This window comes from Garra rufa, chromosome 22 (assembly GCF_049309525.1).
Source record: "Garra rufa chromosome 22, GarRuf1.0, whole genome shotgun sequence".
Lineage (NCBI taxonomy): Eukaryota > Metazoa > Chordata > Actinopteri > Cypriniformes > Cyprinidae > Garra > Garra rufa.
In genome coordinates, this window is record NC_133382.1 from 41,584,048 (window position 1) to 41,611,947 (window position 27,900).

Below are 27,900 nucleotides of genomic sequence, written 5' to 3' on the forward strand. Positions count from 1 at the left end.
CTTCACGTTAATGTTGTAATATTACTGTGGATGTTGCATTATTTCGGACGGATCCAGCTGTCATTTCTGTCACATTTCTGTCCGTCAGGATGATCCCGACCGAAGACGCGTCCGCTCGGAAGCGGGAAATCGAAGATAAACTCAAACAGGTCCGTTAAAACGACGAGAAAACAGGAAGAATGAAGAATAACATGAGAATCCCGTGATCAGGGAGCGGATGTTATTAATGTCATTAATCATCTCTAAATGGAGAATCTGCATGATTGTCATAAAATAACAATGTTACAAAGCATTTTAAAAACCTAAAGAAAGAATAATAATAATTTCAATAAATATTCAATGCTGTTAATGGGGTGTATTCACTTGAGAGGTTATTATCATTTCCAGCATGCATATATCTTGAGCTTTGTATGTTTTATTTGTCATATTTCGTCTACAGGAACAAGAAACTCTGTCTTTTATTCGTGAAAGCCTGGAGAAGAGTGATCAGCTCACTAAAGGAATGGTGAGAGGTTTTATTCTGGTTTTATTTCTGCACTAACGTTACAAGTCAAAAGTATTTGAACAGTACAATTTTTAATGTTTTATTAAAAATGCTCACCAGCTTGCATTTATTTGATGCAGAGTACAGTAAAATTTTGAAATATTTTTACTATTTTAAATAGCTGTTTTCTATGTAAATATATGTTAAAACGTAATTTATTCTTATGATCAAACCTGCATTTTTAGCATCATTACTCCAGTCACATGGTCCTTCAGAAGTCATTCTAATATTTTGATTTGAATAATAAACGGTCAAAAACGTTTATTATTATTATGTTGAAAACAGCGGAGTAGAATTTCTAGGTTTCTTTGATGAATAGAAAGTTCATGAAGAATCATACGACTCTGAAGACTGGAGAAATGATGCTGAAAATTCAGCTTTGAAATCACAGGAATAAATTACTTTTTAACATATTCACATAGAAAACAGCTATTGCAAATTAGCTATTTATTTTACTGTACTTTGGATCAAATAAATGAAGGCTTGTTGAGCAGAGGAGACTTCTTTAAAAAAAAAAAAAAAAACATTACAAATTTTACTGTTCAAAACCTTTTGACTGGAATAAGATATAAGATGATCAAACTGAAATAACAGACTTCAGCAGTTTGTACAGTGATGTTTGCTGCACACCATTATCTGCTGTTACATTTTTAATATAATTTTGTTGTTATTGTTGTGAATGCAGCATGTTTTGTTTCCTACAAGGTGTCCATCCTGTCCTCGTTCGAGAGCCGTCTGATGCAGCTGGAGAACTCCATCATACCGGTTCATAAGCAGACTGAGAATCTGCAGCGACTGCAGGAGAACGTGGACAAAACTCTCTCCTGCATGGATCACGTCATCAGTTATTATCACGTGGCCAAAGACACGGACAAGATCATCCGGGAAGGGTGAGTCATGAATACATGATTGCACATAAAAATCAAGCTAAAATACAATAATAGGAAGATGATATTTAATATTTGTAATATTTCATTAAATGTTGTTAATATATTATAATGTTCTTTTTTTAATATTGAATTAGAATTTTAATAATAAAAAATATTAAAACAATATATAAAGTAAATTATTAAATATATATTTTTATTTAATTATATAATAATACTTAAGCATTATTATTATATAAGCCTCATAAAGGCTGCATTAACATTAACTGTGAAATAATATTAAAGTTTTATACAATAGATAGATTTTTTATCTTTAGAAGTCACCCTAAAGCAAAAAACAGAGCATCTTACACACATATACACACCTAGAAGAAGAAATATAAAAAGTAAAATACTAAAAAATACAAATACATGAATCTAACAAAAATCTAACAAAAATAGTTGAATCATTTTAATATTATAAATTGTTTAAATTAAATTACTTATTTAATTTTTTTTTTTTTTTGTAAAATCTCTTATACTCATAAAGGCTGCATTTACTTGATCAAAAATAACTACTACTACTACTACAAAGAATAAGAAATAAAAAGTAAAATACTAAAAAAATACAAATACATGATTGCACATAAAAATCAAACTAAAATGCAATAATAGGAGGATATTTAATGTTTTTAATATTTTATTAAATAGTTTAATCATTATAAATTATTAAAATTATTGAATAAAACTATCTAAAATATTTACTTTCAAATATAATTTAAGAATTTGCTTTGATAATAATAATTTACTGTAATAATATACTATACTATACTTTGCTGTAATAATTTATCCTTATAAAGACTGCATTCACTTGATCAAAAATACAGTAAAAAATCTAATTTTCTGAAATATTATTAGTTTTAAATAACATACATAGATAGATGGATAGATAGATGGATGGATGGATAGATGGATGGATGGATAGATGGATAGATAGATGGATAGATGGATAGATAGATGGATAGATAGATGGATAGATAGATGGGTAGATAGATGGATAGATAGATGGATAGATGGGTAGATAGATAGATAGATAGATAGATAGATAGATAGATAGATAGATAGATAGATAGATAGATAGATAGATAGATAGATGGGTGGATAGATAGATGGATAGATAGATGGATAGATGGATAGATGGGTGGATAGATAGATGGATAGATAGATGGATAGATAGATAGATAGATAGATAGATAGATAGATAGATGGATAGATGGGTAGATAGATGGATAGATAGATGGATAGATAGATAGATAGATAGATAGATAGATAGATAGATAGATGGGTGGATAGATGGGTGGATAGATGGGTGGATAGATGGGTGGATAGATGGGTGGATAGATAGATGGATAGATGGATAGATAGATAGATAGATAGATGGATAGATGGGTAGATAGATGGATAGATAGATGGATAGATAGATGGATAGATGGGTAGATAGATGGATAGATAGATGGATAGATAGATGGATAGATAGATAGATGGGTAGATAGATGGATAGATAGATAGATGGGTAGATAGATGATAGATAGATAGATGGGTAGATAGATGATAGATAGATAGATGGGTAGATAGATGATAGATAGATAGATAGATGGATAGATGGGTAGATAGATAGATGGGTAGATAGATGGATAGATAGATGATAGATAGATAGATGGATAGATAGATGATAGATAGATAGATAGATAGATAGATAGATAGATAGATAGATAGACAGACAGATAGATAGATAGATAGATAGATAGATAGATAGATAGATAGATAGATAGATAGATAGATAGATAGATAGATAGATAGATGGATAGATGGATGGATGGATGGATAGATAGATAGATAGATATAGATGGATGGATGGATGGATGGATAGATAGATAGATAGTTATAGATGGATGGATGGATAGATAGATGATAGATAGATAGATGGATGGATGGATGGATGGATGGATGGATAGATAGATAGATAGATAGATAGATAGATAGATAGATAGATAGATAGATAGATAGATAGTTATAGATGGATGGATGGATGGATGGATGGATGGATAGATAGATAGATAGTTATAGATGGATGGATGGATGGATAGATAGATAGATGGATGGACAGACTCACGTTGGTCTCTACTCTTGCAGGCCGGCAGGTCGTCTGGATGAGTATCTGGCCTGCATTGCAAAGATCCAGAAAGCCGTGGAGTATTTTCAGGACAACAATCCCGACAGTCCTGAGCTCAACACAGTGGTACGTATGTCACAGTCTCACACACCTATAACGCTTCTTCAGTCCGTATAAAGCTCCTCAGCGAGGGCTGTTGTGTTGCAGAAAGCTCGCTTCGAGAAGGGGAAGGAGCTGCTGGAGGCAGAGTTTCGCAGCCTGCTGACGCGCTACAGCAAACCAGTGCCGCCCGTCCTCATCCTGGACGCCATCGGAGGAGACGAGGACATGGAGGTGCAGGAGGACGTCACGCTGGAGCACCTGCCTGAAGCCGTCCTGCAGGACATCATCTGCATCTCGGCCTGGCTGGTGGAGTACGGACGCAACCAAGGTGGACTCGCAAATGCTTTTATCCATGCGTTTTAATTTCATTCTCTTTTGAGAAAATGAATGTTTGAAATCTGATGTTTGTTTGTTTACCTGCAGACTTCATGAACGTGTATTTCCAGGTCCGGTCCAGTCAGTTGGATCGGTCCATTAAGGGTTTAAAAGAGCATTTTCGCAAGAACAGCGCCACCTCTGCCATCCACTCGCCTGCGGTACAGACTAAACGCAAGGAGACGCCCACTAAGAAGCCTCCGAAAAGACCAGGTCAGTGACCTTTAGCTCTGAACCTCATTAGACCGGGCTCTTTGGGTTCCTGGTGGTTCTGATGGATCACGATCAGGTGTATCTCACTTCCCATCGAAGTTCTCCTCTTTTCCCATTCCTAGTGTGTGTTCTTACTAACCGTCTCCTCTCCCCGTTTCTCTTCTCTGTCTCACTCGTGTCTGATGATTTCAGTCTACATCCCAGGTAAAGTCGCAGCTGTGTTTGTGATGCGTCCATCGCTTGCTTCTGTTTGTAGAGCCAGAGCTTCCTATTATACACAAACGCACACATATACAGACAGAACAGGCTATGAAATATAGAATTTTTTGAATGTAAAATTTGCTGGCAAAATACAAAAATTATTCACACACAAATACACAAAATGCGTATGAAAAAAAATTGGCCTTAAAGGATTACTCCACTTCCAAAATAAACATTTCCTGATAATTTACTCATCCCCATGTCATTCAAAATGTCTTTCTTTCTTCGGTCGCAAAGAAATTACATTTTTAAAGGGAAACATTCCATGATTTTTCACCATATAGTGGACTTTAATGGTGCTCAATGGATTGGAAATGCAGTTTAAATGCAGCTCCGCATGATCCCAGTCAAGGAAGAAGGGTCTTGTCTAGTAAAACAAACAAAAAAAATGTACAATTTATATACTTTTTAACATTAAATGGTTGTCTTGTCTAGGAGTGCACAGAGTACCCATGCGCATTGCAGAGCTAGACAAAATGTGCATTTGTGGTTAAAAAGTGAATAAAAATGAACTTATTTAAAAAAAAACTGACCAATCGTTTCTAGATAAGACCCTTATTCCTTGGCTGGGTTTGTTTGGAGCCCTTTGAAGCTGCAGTGAAATTGATTTTAGTCTTCAATCCATTGAGCACCATTAAAGTCCACTAAATGGAGAAATATTCTAGAATGTTTTCCTCAAAAAGCTTAATTTCTTTGTGACTGAAGAAAGAAAGACATGGATACCTTGGATAACATGGGGGTGAGTAAATTATCAGGAAATCTTTATTCTGAAAGTGGAGTAATCCTTTAATGGTGAAGTAAAAAAATTGCATTACAGTTCAAAGGTTTGGGGCCATTAAGATTTTTAAAATAATAAAAATAATGTGAATAATTTAAAACACAATTTTTTTGAAAATGTAAATAATCTTAACATATATATATATATATATATATATATATATATATATATATATATATATTTTTTTTTTTTTTTTTTTTTTTTTTTTAATTAACCATTTAAAATTAAATTATTTACTGTTAAATGTAATTAATTGATTACTATGTTAAATTTAATTAAAGACATTTATTTGATTTAAAAAACAAAACAAATTCTAACTAAATTAAAAGTAAATAAATCCACTATTAATTTCAAAGTAAAGACACTTTGATTACCTAAGCATTATGCATTTAGATTCCCAAATAAAAATACTATAAATAGCAAATATTTTATTACAGTAGAAAAAACCTTAAGCAACATTTAAAAAGCTCACAGATTTTTCACATTTATTTAAACGGATAATAATGTTTCAGATATGCTTTAAAGTAAATCAAGTCAATTCAAATTTTTGATCATATTTTTCCCCCAAACTTTTGAGTTTAAAATGTTTAGGCTTCCAATACAAAGGTCTGATGTTGTCTGATTTTTTTAAAAATAAAAAAGTTAAAGTTATCCTTCCTGATTAAAAGTATGCATTTCTTTAAAAAGAATATCTTACTTTACTTGAAAACTTTTGAATAGTGTTTTATGAAACATTTAGAGACCTTTACACACATACAAATTGACACATACACTTAAAAATAAAGGTGCTTCACGATGTCATAGAAGAATCTTTTTTGTCTAAATGGTTCCACAAAGAACCTTAAACGTCTGAAGAACATTTCTGTTTCACAAAAGGTTCTTTGTGGTGAAAGAAGGTTTTTCAGATTATAAAAAGGTAAGAAAGAGATAGTTCTTTAAAGAACCTTTGAAGGAATGGTTCTTTGTGGAACCAAAATGGTTCTTCTTTTCCATCGCTGTGAAGAACCTTTTAAAGCACCTTTATTTTTAAGAGTGTACATTATAGCAGACGAACACACACACGACTGATGTTTCAGCCAGACCAGTTAATTACCAATTAGTTGTTATTAATCAGGATAGCAAGTATGTTGCACTGATATTTTAAGCCGTATAGCAGATGTTCTCCTTCCTGTCTGTTGGACTTGTGTGTCAGTTTGAAGCCGTCAAAGAAGTACAGGCTTACGCAGTGATGTTACTGTATTTTCTGGATGTGGAGGGCACATTTTGTTGACTAACAGCTCTGTATTGCATACCTAGTGTCTTAACTTGAGAAAGGAAGTTCTTTGTTTCCTACTAACACTCTAACACAGACTGCATGCCCACTCCTCAACACACGGGGGCGCTATGACTATCTGCCCTCACTAACAGACTCACACTGTCTTGGTCGTGTTTGACACAATGCTTTTTTATAATATTGCAGAAGAAAACATGTACTGCATATTAACTGCTTAAAAAAGGGGTCATATCATGATAACTCACATTTTCGTTGATGTTTTAATCATTCTGCTATTTATTGCTATTCATACACTGTAAAAAGTTTTCACCAGATTCAACTTAAAAACTTAAGTTCCGCAGCTGCCTTAAAATTTTTAAGTTAAATCAGCTTAAAACTACAAGTTACTTTAACTTATTACACATGAGTTGATTTAACTTAAAATTTTCACTTTTTTAAAGTTTTTAAGTTGAAACTGGTGAAAACATTTCACAGTGTACAGTCGTGGCCAAAAGTTTTGAGAATGACACAAATATTAGTTTTCACAAAGTTTGCTGCTAAACTGCTTTTAGATCTTTGTTTCAGTTGTTTCTGTGATGTACTGAAATATAAATACAAGCACTTCATACGTTTCAAAGGCTTTTATCGACAATTACATGACATTTACGCAAAGAGTCAGTATTTGCAGTGTTGGCCCTTCTTGTTCAGGACCTCTGCAATTGGACTGGGCATGCTCTCAATCAACTTCTGGGCCAAATCCTGACTGATAGCAACCCATTCTTTCATAATCACTTCTTGGAGTTTGTCAGAATTAGTGGGTTTTTGTTTGTCCACCCACCTCTTGAGGATTGACCACAAGTTCTCAATGGGATTAAGATCTGGGGAGTTTCCAGGCCATGGACCCAAAATTTCAACGTTTTGGTCCCCGAGCCACTAAGTTATCACTTTTGCCTTATGGCACGGTGCTCCATTGTGCTGGAAAATGCATTGTTCTTCACCAAACTGTTGTTGGATTGTTGGAAGAAGTTGCTGTTGGAGGGTGTTTTGGTACCATTCTTTATTCATGGCCGTGTTTTTGGGCAAAATTGTGAGTGAGCCCACTCCCTTGGATGAGAAGCAACCCCACACATGAATGATCTCAGGATGCTTTACTGTTGGCACGACACAGGACTGATGGTAGCGCTCACCTTTTCTTCTCCGGACAAGCCTTTTTCCAGATGCCCCAAACAATCGGAAAGAGGCTTCATCGGAGAATATGACTTTGCCCCAGTCCTCAGCAGTCCATTCGCCATACTTTTTGCAGAAGATCAATCTGTCCCTGATGTGTTTTTTTTTTGGATAGAAGTGGCTTCTTTGCTGCCCTTCTTGACACCAGGCCATCTTCCAAAAGTCTTGGCCTCACTGTGTGTTCAGATGCGCTCACACCTGCCTGCTGCCATTCCTGAGTAAGCTCTGCACTGGTGGCACTCCGATCCCGCAGCCGAATCCTCTTTAGGAGACAATCCTGGCGCTTGCTGGACTTTCTTGGACGCCCTGAAGCCTTCTTAACAAGAATTGAACCTCTTTTCTTGAAGTTCTTGATGATCCTATAAATTGTTGATTTAGGTGCAATCTTAGTAGCCACAATATCCTTGCCTGTGAAGCCATTTTTATGCAACGCAATGATGGCTGCACGCGTTTCTTTGCAGGTCACCATGGTTAACAATGGAAGAACAATGATTTGAGCATCACCCTCCTTTTAACATGTCAAGTCTGCCATTCTAACCCAATCAGCCTGACATAATGATCTCCAGCCTTGTGCTCATCAACAAGACGATTACTGAAATGATCTCCTTTAATCGTCCTTTAATGACAGCAATGAAATGAAGTGGAAAGATTTTTTCGGGATTAAGTTCATTTTCATGGCAAAGAAGGACTATGCAATTCATCTTCATAACATTCTGGAGTATATGCAAATTGCTATTATAAAAACTTAAGCAGCAACTTTTCCAATTTCCAATATTTATGTAATTCTCAAAACCTTTGGCCACGACTGTACAATTAGGTGAAAACATACTGTATGCTTATGCTTGCAACATAAAAGATTGATGCAAACTAATCTGCGAGAACGATCTTCGTGATTATTTATGCATTTTTGACTGTCATCATTTACATATTAAAACATGTTTAATTTGTAGCCAATCGTAACAGAGCTAATTTACATGCACATTTACATGTTTAAGGGTTTAAGTGTAAAAATGAAATTAGGACATGCAACAGTTATAATGAATTTTAGGAAGAATTAATATGATATAAAAATATGTTATGGCCCCTTTAAGACACATGCCTTTTGTTTTAGTAGCACAGTGAGTGTCTGATGTGTTTGAGTTTATGATGTTAAATGGTTTTAGGTGGTTTGGCTGATGCATTTAAGCAGCACTAGTATGACTGTATTAACCTCACTGAATGTGACACAATGCTGTAGTTTAATAGCTGTGATGGATTAACCATTGTATTTTCTCCTCAGTTTGTGTTTGATGTGTTTTTTAGTCTGTTTAGATGTAGACTTTGATGTGATGTGATGTTTGTGCACTGCATGTGTTTGTGAGTGTGTATGCAAGGTCCAAAATTAACTTTCTGCCACTTTTACTAATGAAAGTCAGAGAGAGTCATGAGAGTCAGTTGAGAAAGAATTACACTTTGGTAAAATTTTACATAAAAAGGTAACCATAAAAAACACAATGGAAAAATAAACATATAATTTATAAAAAAAAAAAAAAAAAAAAAATATATATATATATATATATATATATATATATATATATATATATATATTCGCAAGTATTTGCCATACAAATTTTCCTTCCAAAATAAACATATACTAACTCAATTAAAAGTAAATAAATGCGCTATTAATTTCACAGTAAAGTCACTTTGAATACTGAAGCATTATGCATTTAGATTCCTAAATAAAAGTACTATAAATAACAAATACTTTATTTATTACAATATAAAAAATTCTAGAAAACCTAAAAAAGTAGTATTTAATTAATTAAAAAAATTCCTTTTATATAAAACAAATTATTTCAGATATACTTTAAAGTATGTATTAATTATTTGTTTATTTTCTTTTTAGTTTTAAAATGTTAGGCTTCCAAAGTTCCGATATAAAGGTCTGATGGAGAAAGTGTACTGGCTATAAATAAATAAAAGTTGTTGTTTTTTCACTGACCATTTACATGTTGGTAAATTAAAAGGAAAAACTTTTTAACCAAAAAACCCAATATCAACAAAAAAATGAAACGTAAAACACTTAATTATAATAATATCACAACTATAAACAAAAATAAAATATATATATAAATATATGTAAATATAATATATTAATATATAAAAATAATATATTAATTTATTTAAAAATATACATTATTTGGAAGTAAATAAATACTGTATATAACTATACTATACTATAAAATACTATAAATAACAAATAATTTATTACCATATAAAACCTTCTGGAAAACATTAAGCAAAATTTGATTAGTTAAAAACATTTTTCCATTTATTTAAAACAAGTAATGTTTCAGATATGCTTTAAAGTAAACCAAGTAAAAAATATTTTAAATTAAATTAAAAAAGTTAAATTCTTTTTTTTTTTTTTTTTTTTTTAATAATTCGGAAACTTTTTAGTTTCAAAATGTTAGGCTTCCAATATAAAGGTCTGATGGACCTTAATATAAATAAATAAATAAGCAAAAAAAAAAAAATTCTGCTGACCATTTACACTTTAGTCAAATTTTGCATTAAAGTTTTACCAAAAAAAAAAGAAATAAAAAACACTTCATTATAATAATATCACAGAAAAAATTAATTAATAAATAAATATATAAAAGTACATTATTTGCCATACTATTTTTCCCTCCAAAATAAACACATACTAAATTAAATGTGTGTGTGTATATATATATATATATATATATATATATACTTTGCTCAATCAAACAAAATGAAACATAAAACATAAAAAGTCGCAAAAGGTGTTTTCTTTATTAGACATTTTGTGGGTTTTTGTACAGAAACATAGAGTTAACCAATTAATAGGTTTTTACTTTTAAAATCACAACCTTTTTTTTACAGTGTTGTTAAAACAAAGTACTAAAATCCGTTTGACTGTAATGTTGCGGTTCCTAATATTCTGACCCATTTGATTGACTTTGATCAGTGTAGCTATGATTTGAGATAGGTTGGTTTGTCATTGGTTAATGTTGGACCGTGCGTGTGATAGCTGTGTGTGATAGCCGTGGTGTCGCTGTAGTCTGGAAGGGATCTGGATTTCTCTCAGTTGTTGCTCTGGTGTCGGTGAACAGGGTTTCAGACGCCCTTCCTCTTTCTCTTCCTCACGGTGTCTTCCTCTGTTTTCCTCCTGCAATCCCTGCAACTCTCCCCCTTCTCTCTTTCTCTCTCTCTCTGTCTCTCTGTCTCTCTTTCTCTGGGTGTTGATGGGTGCAGGCACGATCCGTAAGGCTCAGAATCTGCTCAAACAGTACTCTCAGCATGGCCTGGATGGAAAAAAGGGTTCTAACCTCACTCCTTTGGAAGGTAAAGCACGCTGTCTTCTGGTTTCCTTCCTCCTCTCAAGCTCTATCTCTGTTTTCGCTCATTCTTGCTGGGTTTTTGAACTGTTGTTCCTGGGTTTTGGAAAACAACAGTCAGATTACACAGATGCTTATGGGCCGCAGCAGTTTCGTCCTCGGCGGAAATAGAGAGAGACCGACCTTTCTGAGAGAGCCACTGTTTGTCTCATCTGTGCAATATAAATGTATTTATTAAAATTTAAATTATTTAAAAAAGTTACGCATTCATAATTAAAAAATATTTAATTTTGATGTCTAATTAATAGCATTCTTTTTTTTTTTAATAAAGGTTAAAAGAATTACTTTTAAAAATTATATATATATATTTTTTTTTTAAAAAACATGGTCATAGTGAATTAAAGTGACATTGGGAAACTTAAAAAAAATTAATTTACAATTTTACAATTGCCCAAATATTTTGCAGTATTATGTGTAAAATGTGTTTCAAAAGCTGAGTTTGCTAAAAGGTTAATTTTATGCAAAAAATTTACTTTAACGATTGATTTATTTTATTTTGCTTAAAAATATATATATTGCATCTCTTCCTCTCTCTGAGTGCCGGTATGTTTATATGGCATTAGCATTGTTAACTAAAACTATTAAAAAAATACATTTTATAAATAAAAAAAATATATAAAATTTTGAAATGTTGCCTTGCGAATTAGCTAAAATAAAATAAAGTCGAAGTGATAAAATGACTAAAACTGAAATAAAATTTATGAATTTTATTTTTTATTATTTTATTGTAATTAATAGTATGTAATTTATTATTTGTTTTATTTTAAAATTATTATTATTGTCTACTTTAATTAAATGTAATTAATAATTAATTGTAATATTAATAATTATTTTAAAATATTTATTTCATTCAGACTTTTAATCAGATCCTAAAAATTTAAGATTTATTTAATTTTATTAGTTTACAATTGTGAATTTTATTATTTATTAATTAATATAATTAGTCAATTCATTTTAATAAGTGTTTTTTTTTCAGAGTCAGTGATTCTGTCAGTTCATCCGACTTTGAATCAGTTCCTTAAAATGCAAGATTCGTTTAATTTTCTTAATTTTATTTGCTTAAAAAGTGATTATTTAAATGTGCTGTTATGTTTATGTACCATTAGAACTGTTAACTAAAACTATTAAAAATAATATTTTATTATGTGAAATAATAATTAAAATAATGAAGAAACTTGCATTTAAAAAAAAATGAAATGATTCTTTGGCAACAAAAATAAAATAAAGTCAAAGTGATAAAATGACTAAAATTAAAAATGAAATAAATAGAAATTAAATCTAAACAAGAAAAAAATATATAAAAAATAACTATTAAAAATTAAAAGATAACTAAATTACTAAATCAAACTGAAATCAAAATGAAAACAAAATATAAAAGCAATATATAAATATTACAAAAAATTAAAATGAAAACTAAAAATGTAATTAAATGTATTCAAATATTACAAAAAAATTCTAATAGTCTAAAATACTAATAGAAATCAGATTTGTCCTACTTCCAAGTAAGAAGTATAGAGTTTTTGAGTTAAGTGTGGCGGCAGGAAGGTTGTGGTCATTGGTTTTCTCTGTCAAACTGAGGACAAACTGCTGTGACATCAGTGTTTCCCATAAGTCTCTGTGCTCTGCTGGGTCCATCGGTGCACTTACAAACCCCACTAACATCCAGCACAAGCGTCTGAATCGCTCTCGGTCGTGCCGCGTGAGTGTTTCCCTTGCTTTGTGGGTGGGTGAGTTTGTTCAGCACTCCCTCTGTAGCCTGGGGAGAGTGACCTGGGTCATGTGACTATATCCTAACCAATCAGGTTTCGATCATGACCTGCGTGGGGTTAAGCACCTGTCTGACGACAAGCATGGGGCGGCCACAGGTGAGTCTGACCTCAGTGATTATAACAAAAACTGTTACTCTATCATAGAAAACCAGGTTTAAAGACTTTTTTGAGTTTGAAACAAACTACAAAAAATATTCAGATAATGATTTTATTACATTAGCCTTATCTGGACACACATTTTGTGTAAATCGTGTTGTTATATGTTCAAAATAATGTGAATTTTAACATTTACACAGGTGCATTGGCTCAACTAAACATCAGCTGTAAACAAGATTTTAGTATGTTTACTAACTGAGGGGCTGCACTTATTATTATCTGTCATAATCGACATTGTCAAAGATGCAAAATGATAAATATTCATTTAATAGAGGTTATTAATACAGGTTTAAAAGCGATATTGGGTTCAGTTCAAAGAGTGAGTGATTTAGTGCTTAAAAATTCAGTAGAACATTCTACATTCAGTTATATTAATTAAAATTAATACAGTTAAACATTTGTATTTGAATTAAATGTATGCATATTATTTTTTCTTTATATAATTTTATTATAATTAATATAACTTCATTTATTATTTAGTTTTATTTTATATTGTTATTGTTATCTACTATTCTATTTTATTTTAAATTATTATTATTATTATTATTATTATTATTATTATCTACTAATTAAATGTAGTTAATAATTAATTGTAATAGTAATTAATTATTTTAAAAATATTTATTTCATTTCGAAGAGTGATTCTGTTAGCTTATTCAATCAAGAGATTTACTTAATTTTATTCATTTTAAATTGTGACTTTTATTATTTATATAATTTATAATACATTTTTTATTCAATTAATTTTTACATTTATTTAATTTCGATGAGTCAGAGATTCTTCCAGTTTATCCAACATTGAGTCAAATCCTAAAAATTCAAGATCAATTTAATTGCATTAATTTTAAATTGTGACTTTTATTATATATAATTGTAATATTTATTTCATTTTAAAGTCAGTGATTTTTCCAACTTTGGATCAGATGCTAAAAAATTCAAGATTTATTTAATTTTATTAATTTTAAATGGACAGTTGTATTATTTATTAATTTATATAATTTATAATTAATTTTAATTCGGTGAATTTTAATTTAAAAAAAAATACATTTCAAAGAGTGAATGATTCTGACAGTTCATCAAACTTTAAGTCAGATCCTAAAAATTCAAGATTTCATTAATTTTATTATTTATTAATTTATATAATTTATAATTTCAATTCAATTAATTTTAATAAAATATCTTACTTAAAATTAATTTTAATTCATTAATGCATTTCATTTTAAAGCATTATTGTTGTTGTTATTATTAAATAATTATTAATTCATTATAATATTATTCATTATTCTAAAATGTTTATTTAAGTTTGAAGGGTCAGTGATCCTGTCAGTTCATTCAACATTGAATCAGACTTTAAAAATTCAAGAGGACATCATTCTTACATCCTACATTGAGTTCTTTTATTTAAAATATTCACATGATTCATTTCAACATGAAAGCAATTATTAATATGCACTTATTAAACTCATTATTAATGCAATTTGGAGTGTCTAGTTATGAAGAAACAGCAAGATTATTCTGTTTTTCATTCATTTTTAATGATCATTTCATAATGTTACAATTAAATCATAAGTATTTAAGTATGTGCTACAGTACATTTTGGAAAAAGCATGTCTGATTGATTTATTTCTCATTTATAGGTTTTTGGTCTCATATTGATCGGATATATTTAAAGCTACAGCATTCATTTACTGCATCACTAGCTGCACCAAACAGAACTGTAATAGTAAAAATAATGAGTCTTCAAATATTAAATAGGTTTTAAATCTGTTTGGTGTCTTTCTGGTGTCCTTTAATCACATTAAATTTAAGATACTATTAATATATCACTCTTGGTCCACATTGATCATATTTAAATGTAGTTTTCTTGAGCTCTGACAGGTGTGTATGTGATTGTGTGTTTGTTTCAGGTAAGGATGACGTGTTGGACATCGAGATCGATTCGTACATCCACTGCATCAGCGCCTTTGTGAAGCTGGCTCAGAGCGAATACGCTCTACTGACTGAGATCATTCCAGAACATCACCAGAAGAAGACCTTCGACTCGCTCATACAGGTCAGTGCGGTGTGTTTATGAGTAGTGAGCGACCGATATTGATATTTTACAGCTGATTCCGATACCAATTATTTGCATGTTTATGTGCCGATAACCGATATTCAGAACCGATATTTATTTACTGTTATAAAGGTAAAAAATATGACTGAGCGAAGTAAGTCCATATTTCACTATGGCTTTCCCTCCTTTCAATCAGCTTAAAAAAATAAGTCTTTCATTTAAAATTAAACTTACGAAGTTAATTACAAACAATGATTTATTTATTTGTGATATTTGAAATATATACTAATAATAGATGAAATAATATAATTTTTAGAATATGATAATAAAATATTATAAATGCATTAATTTTTAAAATCATTTTATGTATTTAGATTAAACAAAATAAATGATATCTTCTTTTTAAATCATTTTAATAATAAACTTTTAAGAAAAATCATTTAAATGTTTTATTATAGTTCTAATTAATTATTAATTACACATATTTTATTAATAATAAAAAACATTATTTTAAATTAAATATATTTATGTATGTTTTTATTTTTATTCATTTTAATATTAAGTATTATCAATATGAATAATTTGTATATTATTTATATTAATTAAAAGCTATTTAATTATTTGTAATATTTTAAATATATAATTATAATCATATTTATTATTAATACTAATATATAATTAAATATATTTATGGATTTATATAGTATTTAGATTATTATAAAATAATATAATTTTTAGAATATGAATAATAAAATATAAATGCATTCATTTTGTAATAATTTTTAATAAAAACACATTTTAAATTTTATATATATATATATATATATATATATGTGTGTGTGTGTGTGTGTATATATATATATATATATATATATATATATATATATATATGTAGTTATTTTTATACATTTTTATATTTTAAAGTATTATCAATAATTTTTTATTATGGTACTTAAAAACTATTTAATTATTTGTAATATTTTAAATATAAACGTATAATATACTTACAATTATTATAATTGTTATTATAAAATGTATCATTATTGTTATTATTATTAATAATAATACTAATATATAATTAAATATATTTATGTATTTATATAGTATTTAGATTGTTATAAAATAATATAATTTTTTAAATATGAATAATAAAATATTATATATGCATTAATTTTTTACTCATTATATGTATTCAAATTTATTTAGATCATTTGTTTTTGAATCATTTAAATAAAACTTTTAAGAAAAATCTTAATTTTAATATTGTATAATATTTCAAATAAGTAAATACAAAAACATTTAAATGAAATTACGTTATATATACTTTAGTTATTTTTAATACATTTTAATATTTTATAATATTTGTAATGAAAATGAAATGTTTTATATATAGACGGTTTCAACGACAACAACATAAACAAACGTTACTGCGCATGAGCGCTTTTGTGGCCCAAACTTAACTTCCGGTAGACATCCAAATAGAATCAATAACAACAGCTAAGTCCTTCTAGAGTAGATTATTTTTTTAATAACAAGCGAAATATGTTGGCTGCGTAAATTAGACTGATTTATTAAAAATGCAAACTCATTACTTCCCAGTAGGAGGTGCTTTAAGCACGAGAAACGAGGTTTCCCCGGTAATGGCTATAGACAAAGCAGCTCTTAATTTAAAAACGCTGCCTTATGCAGGATGAAATGAAAATGACATTTTCTAAACAGTCTTTCTTCAGAAATACAGTGATATAAAAACACCCACGCCTGGGTTTGATTTTTAAACGTGTATTACGTTTATTCAACGAAGTCTATTAACAGATTAATTAATTAGTCTATTAATTCCAATTTCCAATTGGAAAATCAGTCGGTTTTTATATCGTGGCAGGTCGCCACAAATAAATAAATGTTTGGGAAACACATACCACAGCACAATAACCTGAGACCAACTTCATTACTCATTATTAGCTGCGTTTGTAGCCCGCGACACGAACCAGACAGATAAACAAACACAGACCGGAAGTTAACTTAGGTCCAGGCGCGTGCGCCCGATGAAACCGTCTATACATCTTGTAATATTTAAAATATAACATTTTATTATATATACTCATTAAAAGAAAAGTTTTGAAGAGTCTTTTATTTTAAATGTAATCTTCACATTACAATAATAAAAACATTTTATGTCTAAAAAGCATCAGCTGCAACACTAATAAATGTAGAATGTCTAATGTTTTCAAATTGAAAAAAAATAAAGGGCAGGAGTCATATCAACTTTATTTAAAAACTACAGTTTTAGTACGTTTATAAGTTGGCTAAAGAGTGAAGAATAATTCATTGCATATTGTTAGTTCACTAAAATAATCTTCTCTGGTATGTTGAAATATAACAAACAGAACATTTTATTTTATTGCATTTCTCAACTGGTATGTTATATCAAAATTACTTATGTGTTTAAAACTTAAAACATTTAGAAGCACAGTCAAGTCAACGTTTATTTGTGAATCCGATATTACAAATTTCGGGAAATCAGTCAATCTCTATTTATGAGCAGTTTGTGTGTTCATTGTGTGTATTTAATCAGTGTTTGTTCGCTATAGGAAGCGTTGGATAATCTGATGCTGGAAGGCGATAATATCGTCTCAGCGGCTCGTCGAGCCATCATGAGACACGACTACTCCGCTGTGCTGACCATCTTCCCCATCCTGCGCCACCTTAAACAGACCAAACCAGACTTTGACGCCACACTACAGGTAAAAAAGAGAGCAAATGAAAAAGAATAAAGTGTTTGTTTTGGATTTTCTGATGTTTGCCACAGTGTCGCAGCTGATGATGTCATATCCTGTGTTAAATCTAGGGAACGGCGGCCAGCACCAAGAACAAGCTCCCAGCTCTCATCACCTCTATGGAGACTATCGGAGCTAAAGCGCTGGAGGAGTTTGCTGACAGCATTAAGGTAGATCACACACAACCAGGAATGATTCTTATTGTGACATCAGGTGCACAATTGTATTATTTTATTCATTTATATAATTATATTATGATTATTACTATTAATTAATGAATAATTTATTGTGTATAAATAATATATTAAAAGTATTTTTTTTACCAATTAAAAAACAGTTATAGATGTTATTCATTGTTTAAAATAATTATGCACTATTTCATTTAATATTAATTAAAATGATAAAATGTTTTTAAAGTATTATATATATATATATATTTAATTTTATATGAAGTTAATTAAAAACAATTATTTATTCATTTGCAATATTTATGTATATTAATGTATTTATATAGTAAGTATTTAGATTATTATAAAATAATTAGGGCCGGGACTTTAACGCGTTAATTTAGATTAATTAATTACACAAAAATAACGCGTTAATTTTTTTTAACGCATTTTAATCGCACTTAATTTTGCACCGCGGAACGTTTCTCACTGGATGAGTTTCAGCGGACCAATTATACTGGAGCACCAACTAGCGTTCAGACAAAGGAATGCGCATATCACCGCAGCACATCGAGCCTCATGTATCACCTCAATGCTTTTACAGAAGGTCTACCTACTTATAGGGTACCTGAATTTCTGAAATGTAGGCTAGTATATTTCTAAATATCCCAGTGTTTCCCCTACCATTATCTTAGGGGGGCGCGTTTACAATGTCTCCTCCAAGAAAACACGGACTGGATCGCGGACTCCATTCATAAAAACCGAATATTCTATAGTGCGGAATGCCACGTAAATTCGCCGATTTTTGGATTGATAAATCAAAAGTTGGTCTGTCACTTAATTCAAATCGCGATATGGACTAGTGTCTGTGAAAACTGAAATGCAAAAAGACCGTTTTAATATGAATCCTGCACTGTTTGCCTCTGTATGTTAGAATGGCAGAGACGCGTTTTTTTTTTTACTGCACGCGTGATGCTCCCGTTAATTTTTGGCATTTGCATCTCACATGAACAGATAGACTCAATCTCCAAAGCTACTGTCAGTGTCACTTTTACCGTTTCATTTGAGAAAACTAGCATCATATCATACTTTACACACAGAAACTTCACGGCAACCTGTCAAAATAAAAGTACGGTTTAACATGAAACAGAACAATATTCCTATTTAAATAATTGACAAAAAACAATGATAAAAAATAAATAAAACAACATGATTAACCTCTTAATTGTAGAAAAAAATACTACGATTATTATTTAAATGTTAAATTATTATTATTTATTGATTTTAACAGCAAACCTCTGTTTGTTTGCCAAAAATTAAAAAGGCTTATTTTTCATTTGATTAAAAATAAATAAATGTTTATGCTTTCATTTGATTATGAGAAAAATTAAAACACAAGAATTTCTTAAAAAAAAAAAAATAGCAAAAGATTGTAAAACCCTATTGTTCAAAATGTTAAAATAGAGAGTTTTGGATTTATTTTTTCACTGAAATAAATGTTTTCGTTATTACAGAAAGTAGGGTAAAGTACCGAGAAAAAAAAAGTATGGAAACCTAGGGGAAACACTGTATCCTATTGCTACACTTAATGGCAATATTGCACTGGTCTGTTGGACTTGGTTGAACAAAAATAAACAATATTTTGTTGCTTAAGTTTATGTATTCAGTCATTATTCAATGGTATACTAAATATCCATATGAAAAAACTTACTTCTCACTGTTCTCAGGTCAAATATTTATATGCGATTAAAATGCGATTAATTTCGATTAATTAATTACAAAGCCTCTAATTAATTAGATTAATTTTTTTAATCGAGTCCCGGCCCTAAAAATAATATAATTTTAAGAATATGAATAATAAAATATTATAAATTCATTCATTTTTTTATTATTTTATTTATTTAGATAATTTCTTATTAGATCATTTTAATAAGTTTCAAAATATATATTTCGTAATATTTTATAATATTTCTAATTAATAATTACATGTATTATTATCATAAAAACATTATTTAAAATAAAAATATGGTATATTTTTGTTATTTTTAATACATTTTAATATTTTAAAGTATTATCAATATTAATAATTTAATAATAATAAAAATACGTAATTATTTGTAATATTTTAAATATATACTTATAATAATTATAATTACATTTATAATTATTTTTATACTACTAATATATAATAAAATATATGTATGTATTTATAAAAAACATTTATTATTATAAAATAATACAATTTTTATAAAATATTATAAATGCATTCGTTTTTCATTTTCATTTTATTTTTTTATCATTTTTTGAAAAATCTTAATTTTAATATTTCATAATAGTTCAATTGAATTATTAATTACATGTATTTTATTTTATAATAAAACAATATTTAAATATTACACATACACACACACACACACACACACACACACACACATATATATATATATATATATATATATATATATATATATATATATTATATATATACATATATTATATTATAGTCATTATGTTCTCTACTTCAACAGAATGATCCAGATAAAGAGTACAACATGCCGAAAGACGGAACCGTGCATGAGCTCACAAGCAATGTAAGATCGCTTCATTGCCCATTTCATAAAAAAAAAAAAAAAAACAATAATAGAGATTTGTTATTAAAGCACACAAAGACACTCTTTCTCTCGTTCTTTCTCCTCAGGCCATCCTGTTCCTGCAGCAGCTGTTGGATTTCCAGGAAACAGCGGGGGCCATGTTGGCCTCTCAGGGTAAAGCAGAAACTAAATCATAGACAAATAAAAAACAGACACTAGCAGATAGATCCAACAGATTTTCTGTGTTTATAAATCTCTCATTCTGCAATGAACCAAAGATTTCAAAAGTAATTCAAAAGCAGATGTAAGCTTCATTAAGGACATCTGAGATGTCTGTTTTTTATCACATTCGTGTTCATAACACACAGACCGCCGTTCTCCTGTCTCCTTATTTGTCATCTGTTCACAATTCCTGTGGTCTGCATTTCCTTTTCCTTTGGTTTTCCTGAAATTGCTCGAGACTAACGTTCAGCAAAGCTTCTCAGCTGTTGTTTTTTCCTGCAGCATCTTCTTCTATTCTGCAGAGGGGGCTCTAAATATTTATTAATTTAGCCTTAAATAAAATATATATATTAAGTTAAATATTAAATCAGAAAGTAATTTTATTATTTTTTAAATTGTATCTTATTCAAATAATTATTTAATTAGTTTTACATTTTTTATTATTACATAATATTTAACATAAATATTATTAATTGATAATAAATCAAAGTAATTTTATATACAAACAATTTGTTAATTTCCGTAATTTATTAGTTAATATTTATTTTTCTCCATTTATTATTATTATTATTATTATTATTATTATTATTATTAAAATTATTAAAGTATGTCAATAAGTAATATTATGTTCTGTATATTCATTAATTAATATGCATGTATAATAATTAATATTATAATTAATTATAATTCTTTCATTTGAAAGAAATGAATACTTTTATTCAGCAAGGATGTGTTAAATTAATTTAAAAAAGTGATAGTAAAGACTTTAATTCAAAAATTCAGATTTGCGTGACTAAATTATATTTTAAAGTATATTAAAATAGAAAACCACAATTTTAAAGTACAATAATATTTGATATTATAACTATTTGTTTCTGTATTTGTAATTAAATAAACGCAGCCTGGGTAAGTAAAAAATGCTTTTTTTAAAAACATTAAAAATAGTGATCCCAAACTTTGAAGCAGCAGTATATATATATATTTGTTTTGTTTTTTTGTTTTTCATTTTAAACCATTATTATTATTAGCATTATCATTATTATGTTCTGTACGCTCATGTTCACAGCAGTGCATGCCCCTCTGTAGCTCCTCCCACTGTGTTTTCAGCTCCGCCCACTCACTCTGCTTCTCTGTCACATGATCTTGCTCTCCCGTCCTGGCTGGCTATTAGTGGTGAAGCTCTTCACTAACAGAACTATTTTAACTTCTTGCCCTCTGCCTCTTTCTCTTGTTCTCTTTCTCTCTCTGTTCTGCTTTGCTTCTGTCCTGTAGTACTCGGGGACACTTACAATATTCCTTTAGACCCCCGAGGTAAGCGCTGGTGCGGATGAGTAGAGCGCCACTCACGGCTCTGACTTTACAGACAACGTGAAACCAATGCTGACTACATTTACTGACTTAATACATGTTGGTAATGATTCGTCTATGCACCTGATACTAAAGAATAAAGTTTACAAACATGTTTCACGCTGAAATACTTCAAATTGTAGAAGTATAATGGACGGCTTTTCTGTTTTGACCCCAGTTACAGAATTGTATTATTTATTCATTTCTAAAATTGTATTATTATTAATATTTATGATATTTAATTTTTTTATAATGTTAATTTTTTTATTGAAATTATTACTAATTAATTCTACTGTTATTAATATAATATGTTCTGTATTTTCATTTAATTCTATAATTTTATTCATATAATATTTATAAAAGAAAATGTATTTATTTTTCATTTTAGTGTATTATTTTTATATTATTATTATTATTATTATTGCATGTATTGCAAGTATTATTCATTAATATATAAGCAGAGTAATTGTATATACTGAAAATTCATAAATTTACGTAATTTTATTATAGTTAATATTTATTTTTAATTATAATTAATAATAATTAATAATTTTAATGCGTTATTTTATGAATTATTATTATTAATTTATCATATTTTATTGTAATTAATATTTTTAAAATTGTTTTGCACATTCAGATATAAACATAATTATTAGTAATAGTATTATTATTAATATCATTTCAGATATAAATTATTTATATATGTGTATATATATATAAAAAGGGCTTAAGCATAAAAACAATAAGTGTAATACTGCTTTAAGTTGTTGTTTTCCAAAAAAAAATTTAAAAGTTTTGTTTAATTTAATTGCATTTTTGTTTTTGCTTTTCTGAGCCACACTTGACTTAATGTTTTTTTTTTTTTTTTTTAGTAAAATATAAATTATAAAAAAAATAATAATAATACAATATATATTTTATTTTATTTTTAAATACAAATTGTGCCAAGGAATAATTCTCAGTTTGTTTTTAAGAAATCATTCCTTGGCACAATTTGTATTTAAAAATAAAATTAAATACAATCAAATAAAAGAAAAGAAAATTAAAATTAACTAATTAATTAATATTTAACTAAAAAAAAAAAAAATGTAAAAAAAAAAAATTAAGTCAAGTGTGTCCAAACTTTTGCCTGGAGATAAATATATATACTTTTTTTTCTATTTGTTTATTAATTTTTTATATATTATATTGTTATTTAGTAATAGTATATTATATTCAAATGTAATAAATGTAAATGTTGCTAAATCACTTGAATGCATTCAGTCATTCACAATAAGACCAGGAACATGTATTAAGAAAGTAAACAGGGCCAATTTGGTTTCATGTTGACTTTAAACTGTCTCTTTGAATCACTTACTGTACTTGTTTTTAGACATGCAGATGTTTCTGAAAGTTACAGGCTTTAAATATGATTTTCTGATGATTACCAGAAACTTTTCCTTGTCCTGATTGAAATATTCTGTATATAGAGAGTTTAATCTCATGTTATTGGGTCTGAGCTCTTTATATCGTCGCCTCAAGACAGCAGGATATGAAACAATCCTCAGATGCCATCTTTATTCCTCTCTGAGATCTGTAGGATATTACAGCATAGTATAGGAGCTGTTGGCAAAACCAAATCAAAGCATGAGTTTATTATATTCAGAAGTTGTCAGAATGACTCCGATGGACTAAAGTAAGAGTGTATTGTATGTTAAACAAATGAAAAGTTGTTGAAACATGTCTCTTTTGGTTTTCAGAGAGCAGCTCATCCGCAAGCAGCTACAGTTCAGAGTTCAGCCGGAGGCTCCTGAGCACATACATCTGTAAGAGACACACAAAAACAGTCATAATGTGCATTTTGTATAAGCTTTTCATAAAGTGCTCTTTTTGTGCTAAATCAGTGTTATTTTAATTTTTACACTGCAAAAAATGCTTTTCTTACTTAGAATTTCAAGCCAAAAATCTAAAAATTCTTTAATCAAAATTATTTTCTTGTTTTCAGAAAAAAAAAACAAGTCAAAACTAAGTTTTCCAGAACAAGCTAAATAATCTGCCATTGGGGTAAGCAAAGCAAAAATTATTTCAAACAGAAAACAAGATTATTTTTCTTACCCCATTAGCAGATTCTTTTGCTTGTTTCAAGCAAAAATGCACTTAATTTTGACTTGTTTTGTCTGAAAACAAGACTAATATTTTTACTTGTCTAGAAAGTCCTTATTGATTTGATTTTTAGATATTTGGCTGGAAACAAGACAAAAAATCTAAGTAAGAAAATAATTTTTTGCAGTCTAAATGATAATTTTTACTGTCTGATATGGTATAGAAAGTTGCAGAAGTTCAGAACTTCAGTCACTTTTGCAGCTCATTTGAGATTTTTGAGAAGGAAGTTTTGAGTCCTGAAAGTTACTGTATGTTTTGTAGTCATCAAACATTTTAAATTTGTTTCCTCAAGCATTCCTCATATACTGTACACTGTTAAAAAAATAAATAAATATTTGATTAAAAACTGAAAACTTAAAAGTTAGAAATGTTGCTTTGGCAATTAACTGAAATAGTAAATTGAATATTTATTCTGAAGTACTAAAATGACTAAATCTAAATAGAAAATAATTTGAAAGACATTTAAAATTAAATGTAAAAAAAAAATTAATGTAAAAAATAAAAAAAGCACATTAAACTTAAATTCAAATGAAAACAAAAAATCTAAAATTTAAAGCTAATTTGGAATAAATTATATTAGATTTATTATTAAATAAGTTTATGATCATTTTGTGCTGCTGTGTTTTGCAGATAAAGTTCTGCAGCTGAATCTGTCAAACAAAGCTGTGATTGTAATTGAACAGCTAAAATAAAATTGAAAAACTGAAATGTAAAATAAATATTTGATTGAAAACTTAAAAGTTAGAAATGTTGCTTTGGCAAGTAACTGAAATAGTAAATTAAATATTTAATTTGAAGTACTAAAATGACTAAATCTAAATAGAAAATAATCAGAAATATAAATATTTTTTTAACATTTAAATTAAATGTAAAATATATACATTTAAATGTAAAAAACACATTAAACTTAAATTAAAATGAAAAAAAAAATCTAAAATTCAAAGCTAATTTGTAATAAATTATGTTAGATTTATTATTAAATAAATTGTGCCGCTGTGTTTTCAGATAAAGTCCTTGGTAACCTGCAGCTGAATCTGTCAAACAAAGCTAAAGTGTATGAAGATCCGGCTCTGCGCGCCGTCTTCCTTCACAACAACTACAACTACATCCTCAAATCCCTGGAGAAGTGAGTTGATTCACATCATTTACATAATTTATTTTGATACTTTGCACAGCTTAAGTTCATTGACCAATCAGAAGCTAGAACACACTTACACACTCAGTACTGGCCAATCAGAAGACAGCTCTCCACATAATCACTCCCTTTATGGATAAAATTACTTTTTTCCTCGTTGAATATTTTGATTATCTTAAAATAAGTCATGTTACAGAGGTAAAATGTCTTTGTTGTTGAGGTCTGAGTTGATTCAGCTGGTGGCTGTGACCCATAAGAAGGTGGAGGGTTCGTACAGAGAGCTCATCGAGCAGGAGATCCAAAATTACCAGCGCAGGTAACACCACCATCATCCAAACACAAGAAGTGTCCTGTAATAAATGACTGAATGACCTTCTGACCTTTATTTTTCAACAGCTGGCTGAAGGTCACAGAACATCTGACAGAAAGAAACATCCCAGCATTCCAGCCTGGAACCAAAGTGAGATCATCACACACACACACACACACACACACACACACACACACACACACACACACACACACACACACACACACACACACACACACACACACACACACACACACACACACACACACACACACACACACACACACACTAGACCAGAAACAGACTTTACTCAAATACAAACTGTTTTCATTTCAGTCATTTCAGTTAGATACTATTTTTTTGATACACTGTATTATTTTTGTTCATATTTTGAAATAGATTTGAAAATTAGATTTGAATTAGAAATGAATTAGATTTCATTTTTATGTTTTTTTGTCAATTTTTATATAGTTTTATTTTGTTTAGTTTAGTAAAGTTTTAGTTTTTTATTATTTGTATAAATAGTTTCTATTGATTTGTATTTATTAATGTTAGTTTATTTTAATTCATTTAACAATTATAAAGTCAGTGTTTTTGTCATTTTTATTCGTGTTTATGTTTGAATAGTTTTTATTCATTTGAATTTATTCCTTTTAGTCTTAGTAATATTTAGAATTAGTTTTTATTATATTTTCTGTATTCACTTGGACATTTTAAATAAAAAAATTAATATACATATATATATAAATACATATATATATATATATATATATATATATATATATATTTTTTTTTTTTTTTTTTTTTTTCTGTTTTTTTTAACATTTTATTAAGTAGTTATATTCGGTTCAGTGAAGTTTTAGTAATTTTTTTTATTTTTCTCTTTTTTTCATTTGTCTAAATAGTTTTTATTGATTTTTATTGATTAATTTTTGTTTATTTGAATTCAGTTAACAATTATAAATTCTATTGTGTTTTTGTCATTTTAATTTGTGTTAATGTCTAAATAGTGTTTATTATTTATTTATTCCTTTAAGTTTTAGTAATATTTTAAATAAGGATTTATTTTTATATTTTCTGTTTTACTTAAATTTTTATTGAGTAGTATAGTTCAGTTTTAGTCAGTTTTGGTCTTTTTTTTCTTTATTTTTCATATTTTTATTATATATATATATATATATATATATATAAATATAATTATTGTTATTATTTTTTTTGCTGTCGAACACTCAGTTAATACTTTATTATATTGCCATTCTAATGCTTTTCGAAATACAGTGATGCATAAAAGCTTCTGCATTTAGCTACAGTGTTGTAAATATTTTTTTTTACTTAATGATCTCAGTTCAATCCTGCTTTCTAAATGTTTTAATATGAGCAGCTAAAAGACAAGGAACGACAGATCATCAAAGACAAGTTCAAGGTGAGCACCAAGTTACATTTTTTTTTCTCCATATTTTCACTATATCAGACTATATGAGCCATAAAAGCCTAATTTATCACATATAAAAATCTTCCCATTTTGTGTGTATTTGCAGGGTTTTAATGATGGTCTGGATGAGCTGTGTAAGATCCAGCAGGGCTGGGCGGTTCCTGATAAAGAGCAGCGTGTCGCCATCAGACAGGCTCAGAAGAGAGTGGTTTCAGAGGCGTACAGAGCCTTCCTTCAGCGGTGAGACATTCACAGACTTACATCCATATAATCAAGTCTATTTTAACACCAGCCGATCAGAACACCGATGCACTGACCACACGTCTATATGCTGTTACAGATGCGCAAACATCTCATTCACCAAAAACCCAGAGAAATATCACCGCTACTCGCCGGAGCAGGTGGAGGAGATGATTGACAGGCTCTTTGACACTTCAGCTTAAGCCACGCCTCTGCTTTCCCTTCCCCTGTAAGACGCTCTGCTTCATAACACACTACACTGATGGAACATCTTTGTTTGTTTTTGCTTGCTTTTTGTATAAATGTATTTATGTATATGTTTTTCGGGGATTTAACTGCAGTAAATAAATAGAATTCACTCCTAGAA

At 29.0% G+C, this 27,900-nt stretch overlaps 1 protein-coding gene across 11 annotated transcripts; it reads left to right on the forward strand.

Moving 5' to 3' along the window:
* The first annotated feature begins 1 nt into the window (after nt 1).
* On the forward strand, nt 2-27,900 carry LOC141298401 (exocyst complex component 7). Of its 11 annotated transcripts, XM_073828923.1 has the most exons (22): nt 12-149; nt 440-505; nt 1,250-1,434; nt 3,604-3,709; nt 3,791-4,013; nt 4,109-4,273; nt 4,466-4,477; nt 11,053-11,142; nt 12,998-13,060; nt 15,028-15,173; nt 17,762-17,914; nt 18,019-18,117; nt 20,643-20,705; nt 20,813-20,879; nt 22,200-22,238; nt 24,014-24,079; nt 25,422-25,542; nt 25,772-25,867; nt 25,948-26,011; nt 27,243-27,284; nt 27,400-27,533; nt 27,634-27,900. In XM_073828923.1, exons 1-22 carry the CDS (start codon nt 90-92, stop codon nt 27,734-27,736), a joined length of 2,163 nt encoding a protein of 720 aa, XP_073685024.1. In that variant the 5' UTR covers nt 12-89; the 3' UTR covers nt 27,737-27,900. The 11 variants fall into 11 exon arrangements, with proteins under 11 accessions (XP_073685016.1, XP_073685025.1, XP_073685018.1 ...); XM_073828915.1 differs by lacking the exon at nt 12,998-13,060 and having other exon boundaries at nt 2-149; XM_073828924.1 differs by lacking the exon at nt 4,466-4,477 and having other exon boundaries at nt 2-149.

Excerpts from the sequence above, each read along its gene's own strand:
- LOC141298401 (XM_073828925.1), top strand. The coding sequence starts at position 90 with ATGATCCCGACCGAAGACGCGTCCGCTCGGAAGCGGGAAATCGAAGAT. Across the intron at positions 25,868-25,947 it reads ATCCAAAATTACCAGCGCAG|CTGGCTGAAGGTCACAGAAC; the intron begins GTAACACCACCA and ends ATTTTTCAACAG. Across the intron at positions 27,285-27,399 it reads TCATCAAAGACAAGTTCAAG|GGTTTTAATGATGGTCTGGA; the intron begins GTGAGCACCAAG and ends GTGTATTTGCAG.